Below are 5265 nucleotides of genomic sequence, written 5' to 3' on the forward strand. Positions count from 1 at the left end.
GATGATTGCAGAAGTGACACTGATCAATAATAAAAAATAACCTAACTGACCTGTACAATAGATAAGAAAAAAAAAAGGTAAATCCAACCTGTTAGTGTCCATCCCCTTTACTCTGAGTTTCAGCTAGTCCTCTCTGGTTCCTGCTTCAGATTTTCCTCAGTCAAAAGCAACAGGTACATCCTGAAGTCAGGTGTGGCCAGGGCTGTCGGTGGTGATGGAATGCTTGGGTCCTGATTCTGATAATGAAGATGATGATGAAATGTTCGTACTGCAATTCTGGTTGCTAGGATCTTTATTGGTTAGATTTTTTTTCTGTGGTATTTCTTAGCGTTTTTTAGGGCATTAGGGTCTGTTTTAGTCCTAAAGATTTTATTGGTTTAGGTTTGTAGTGATGGTTGTAGTTTTATTTATATTATTTTATTTATTTATTAGTGATTATGGTTAAATAAATGTCTGTATTAATTTATATGGATTTAACTAGTATTGTACTAGCACTTTTAGATGGGAAAACTGCCACTTTTTATTATGAAATGAAATAAACTATTTTAAATTATTTAAATGTGCGGTTGTATTCCATGTGCTGATTATTCAGTGCCCCACTTCATGTGGATCACCTTCTTTTGTTGTCTGTTGTTTTGCTGTGTGTCTAATGGTCATGGATGTATCCTGCACAACAATTTGATTAAAGGCACTGGAATCATCACTGGATCATTCACAGAATGTATCACATCAATCTTACAAAAGTGCTTAGCCTACTTGTTTTACAGGATCATTTAATCTTCTCTTACTCACAGGTCCACGAGTGATGGACTACAAGTATCAGCCGGAGGCAGCACACCGCTGCAAAAGGGATGTGCTGCTGTGCCGCCTCAAAAATACAGATGACCCCACTTGGAAGAGGATCCGGCCACGGCCTGCACGGAACAACTTCCTGGGGGCATTTGTACTCTGTAAAGGTATGTATAAATCAGTAATACAACAATTTAAAATCTGTTAAAGGTGGTAAAGTCTATTTTGTAGCCCCAACAGCCAAATTGATTGGAAACACGGTGGAAATTGGATAATAACTTACTCCTCCTTGGACTTACAGAGGTGCAGGAGCGTCAGGAGTGCCAGTATGGGGAGAACTGTACGTTTGCTTACTGCCAGGAGGAGATTGACGTGTGGACCCAGGAGAGGAAGGGCGCCTTGAGCCGAGAGCTGCTGTTCGATCCGCTGGGCAGCACCGAGAGACGGGCGCTCAGCGTCACCAGACTGCTGCAGTTCCACATGGGCATGTTCATGTTCCTCTGTGAGGTAGGACCACAGTCTCTTCAAACATTCTCTTCTGGAGCATTTGAACAAGACTTTGACTTCTATGCATCTCTTTCCTCTTTCAACAGGAATGTTTTGACAGCAAGCCTCGCATCATTAGCAAGCGCAGCAAAGAAAACTTAGCGGTCTGCTCAAACCTCACCGCTCGACACCCGTTTGACGACAACAAGTGAGTGTAAAGGAGTTTCCGTCTTAATTTTGCTCAAGAAAGTGTCAGTTTAGTCAGGTTTAATAATAGTGTGATGAGAATTCTATCATCTGTCGGCTACAGGTGCCTGGTGCACGTGGTGAGGTCAGCCAATGTGCGCTACAGTAAGGTGCGTCCCCTGCACCCTCTCTGCCAATTTGACGTGTGTCGTCACGAGGTTCGCTACGGCTGCCAGCGGGAGGACAGCTGCTCCTTTGCTCACTCCGTCATAGAGCTCAAATGCTGGGTCCTGCAGCAGGATACTGGTGGGTAGAACACACAACCTATTCTGAATGAAATGAAAACATTTACCACTTAACTGACACAAAATTATTCTAGTACATAATGTTGCTGTTGTTAATAATAAAGGTCTTCCATATTGCTAATACTTAAATTATGTCTTGCCAAATGCATGCTGTACTTGACTAAGAAAACAGTGTCTATAAAAGTAAGTAAAGGGTCAAAGAGCGGCTCCCTATTTCCTTCAGGTATCACCCACGAAGAGATGGTGCAGGAGTCCAAAAGGCACTGGCAAAGGCTGGAGCAGAACGCACAGAAGCAGCAGAAGGTGAGACCGGAAAAGGGAACTGAGACAGTTTTTTTTTTTTCTTCTCACCAATTAAGTAGCAGTTTTTCCTGTACTACAGCTGGAGTTGCTTCAAATGTACTGTGTTAGCCCTGGTGGGGTGAGGACAGTTACATACGTACCAGCACGGAAGTTAATGCTGTCCCCTTAGACCCTACTTAACCCATCCTATGTATGTGTGTAAAATAAACTTAAATGTTGTCTGGGGTTTTTATCTAATTCTAGCTGGTAACAAAAAAATGTAGTTTGTCTTATTAACATTAACTTCTCGTTTTTCTTTTTCCATGTGTTTCAGCCTATCCATGTCCCCCATCCGAGCAGCAGCATACATGCAGGAGGAGTAGGGGGAATGGGAGGTGGGGGCGGAGGAGTAGGGGGAGATGGCATCAGTGGGGGTGGTGTGGGCCCAGTGGGTGGATTGGGGGTGGGAGGGTTAGGAGCGGGGGTGGGAAGAGGGCGTCCCCTTAACCTGAAAATGAAGTTTGTGTGCGGCCAGTGCTGGAGAGAAGGACAGGTCAATGAGCCCGACAAGAACCTCAAGTACTGCACTGCCAAAGCACGGCATAGGTGAGGCCTTTCTCACAAATAATACATGGCACGCACTAGCATTTGTGTCCCATGAGGCAATATGACACTGTTTTCAAATCTGATCTTTAAGGTTGATAGTCAATGGGGCAGTTTACATGTCACGGACTTTCATTTGTGTGTTAAGAACGTATAATCTGCCGTTATAACGCTGGTTGTTGCAGTAAAAGCCCATTTGTATACCAAAGGATGAAATTAAATTTTACGTCCATTAGCGCGTATATGCATGTAGTATTTTGAGCCCTGTTTATGTGTTGTTGTTTTTTTAATTTATTTTGTCTCTCTGTCTCCTTAGCTGGACTAAGGAGCGTCGAGTCCTGCTGGTGAAATCATTTGAGAAGAAGAAGTGGGTAGTTGTTCGGCCTCTGCCCTTCTCCCGCACGTATCCACAGCAATATGACGTGAGTCCTTAAACACTCTATTCTCTTCTCACATGCTGAGTTCAAATGTCTCTGTTTTGTAACCTGGGGAACAGGTGGTGTTGTAAATGTCCTTATCCCAGCGTCTTATTATTCTTTAGCTGCCATTGTGGGTTTGACAGTGTTTTTATGTTTACACTATTAACTGTGTTAAATACCACAGCAATTGTAGAATTACTAGTGCTGTCAAACGATTAAAATATTTAATCGCATTAATGTCATAGTTAACTCGTAATTAATCGCACATTTGTATCTATTCTAAATGCCCCTTAATTTCTTTTTGTCCCAATACTTTTCCATGTTGATAAGAGTATTAAAATGAGGAAAAGTGGATCGGCTTGCTTTGTGCAATTTCTTTTTTTTTTTATTGAAAACAACATTGGCATATAGCCCACTGTAGTGTTCAATTTCACATGTAACATTCTCACTTGGAGCAAATAATGGCATCAGCTGTGTGCTTGGCCATCAAGTGGTATTTCAGACTGGACGTGCTGCTCAGTTAGCTCAGTTCACAACGACAAAACACACAGATCACTTTGGTCTTGTGAAACCATTTGGCAAGGATTACCATATTCTACTTATTAGACATATTTTAAGCCATTTTAAACTATCAGTATATCAGGAATTACAACACTTATTTTCCAAAACAGTTAATTGGCCTATAATTGACATAAATAACAACAACAAAGTGAAATTTTCACAATTTAGAATTTCAAATTTATGAAATCCAATTGAGAAACTCTGTTACAATGCTGTCGGCTTCACTATAACACTTTATCTTTGCCTGTGCGACATCCAGATGTGTGTGCATGTGATGAAGCAGAAGAAGTGCCACTATATTGGGAACTGCTCATTTGCTCACAGTCTGGAGGAGAGGGATGTCTGGACGTACATGAAGAACAACAGCTGTAAGCTCCAGAGATTTTCATTGTATAAACCAGTAGTGGTATGTTTAGATCTAAATTTAACCATGTTACTCCTCAAATGAAATTCTTTCAATCCTTTTGCCCACCACTACACGTCATGATAAATTACATTGATTTTTAATGTGCGTAACACGCTGCATCAAAAGTTACTGAGGTTTTCTTCTCTTCTTTCTCCCCGTCACTCCACTGCAGTGAGAGACATGCAACAGATGTACGAACTGTGGCTGCAGCTGACCAATCAGAGTAGACGTATGGATAGCTCTACTGTGACCCCGCCCCCAGAGGACAAGCAAGTCACCATAACAGCAGATTACACAGAAAGCATGGTGAGTGCTTACAACACTTTTATCAGCGATTTAACCTCTCCTCCTTTCGCCAGAGTATCATGTGAATATTGCACATTACTTTTCTCCACTGTCAGTAAGAATCTAATGATGTTGATTTATACGTATTTTTATTTTATATTAATGGTTAGGTTTAGGCATGAGGAGTGGGGATTGGTTTGGGTTGGAACACCAGAATACAAGCCAATTGGAGGTAGAATTAGGCACTATCTTTTGGAGTTGACAAGTCTAGCAGATCCAATCTAGCATCTACCGCCAATGTATTCTATGGAAGTAACCAGCCATTTTAGAAAATGGATGCCATGGTCATATTAATACTAATCTGCAGTGGCCCAATATCCAGATCTCTTCTAAATGTATTGAGCTATACGTGACACAAAACAAACAATAGGTAAGCTATGTGCCCCTCTGTTGTAATGATTCTGCCTTGTAACTTCCGTGGTTAGTGGAAGCTAACTCTGGCTTGTTGCTTCTTAATTATTAACGTACAGATGAATCAGAGAAATTCAAAAAAAGAACAGAAACATTTGCGTATAGAACCTTTTTTTATTTTATTTAAAGGGCTTGGATACCTTTGCATGAAAGTTTATAGTAGCTGACTGCTTCCTCGTTAGCTTAGTAGACACGATTGTTGGTAAATTTGACAGAAGAACTGTGTTGATGTGTATTGTTTCAGGGAGGCCGGCGGTTGTCAGATGGGGATAATCTCTGAGTGTTGCTGTGGCGACTAGAAGCAGCTGATCACCACTGAGCTGCAGACAGGGACAGACAGGCCTGCCACACCAGCTACAACTAAACAGTCATCTCGCCAGTCTGACCTCCTCTAACATCTTTTCAGCCGTGTGAGAGCAGTAGGACACCCAGCCCTATATATATATATATATATATATATATATATATATAT

General features: G+C 41.5%; 1 protein-coding gene across 3 annotated transcripts in view; it reads left to right on the top strand.

Annotated features, from left to right (window-relative positions):
* The window catches only part of zc3h7bb (zinc finger CCCH-type containing 7Bb), a 14732-nt gene that overhangs the window by 5623 nt on the left and 3844 nt on the right, over positions 1 to 5265 (top strand). For all 3 annotated transcript variants that reach the window (XM_032501645.1, XM_032501646.1, XM_032501647.1), the window contains 10 exons: positions 795 to 956; positions 1091 to 1296; positions 1383 to 1483; positions 1586 to 1767; positions 1990 to 2069; positions 2383 to 2654; positions 2968 to 3073; positions 3891 to 3999; positions 4210 to 4343; positions 5038 to 5265. The exon at positions 5038 to 5265 is cut by the window's right edge and continues 3844 nt beyond it. In XM_032501645.1, coding sequence (XP_032357536.1) covers positions 795 to 956; positions 1091 to 1296; positions 1383 to 1483; positions 1586 to 1767; positions 1990 to 2069; positions 2383 to 2654; positions 2968 to 3073; positions 3891 to 3999; positions 4210 to 4343; positions 5038 to 5073 — 1388 coding nt within the window. In that variant the 3' untranslated portion in view covers positions 5074 to 5265. The remainder of the gene's footprint in view (positions 1 to 794; positions 957 to 1090; positions 1297 to 1382; positions 1484 to 1585; positions 1768 to 1989; positions 2070 to 2382; positions 2655 to 2967; positions 3074 to 3890; positions 4000 to 4209; positions 4344 to 5037) is intronic.

This window comes from Etheostoma spectabile, chromosome 21 (assembly GCF_008692095.1).
Source record: "Etheostoma spectabile isolate EspeVRDwgs_2016 chromosome 21, UIUC_Espe_1.0, whole genome shotgun sequence".
In the NCBI taxonomy this organism is placed as follows: domain Eukaryota; kingdom Metazoa; phylum Chordata; class Actinopteri; order Perciformes; family Percidae; genus Etheostoma; species Etheostoma spectabile.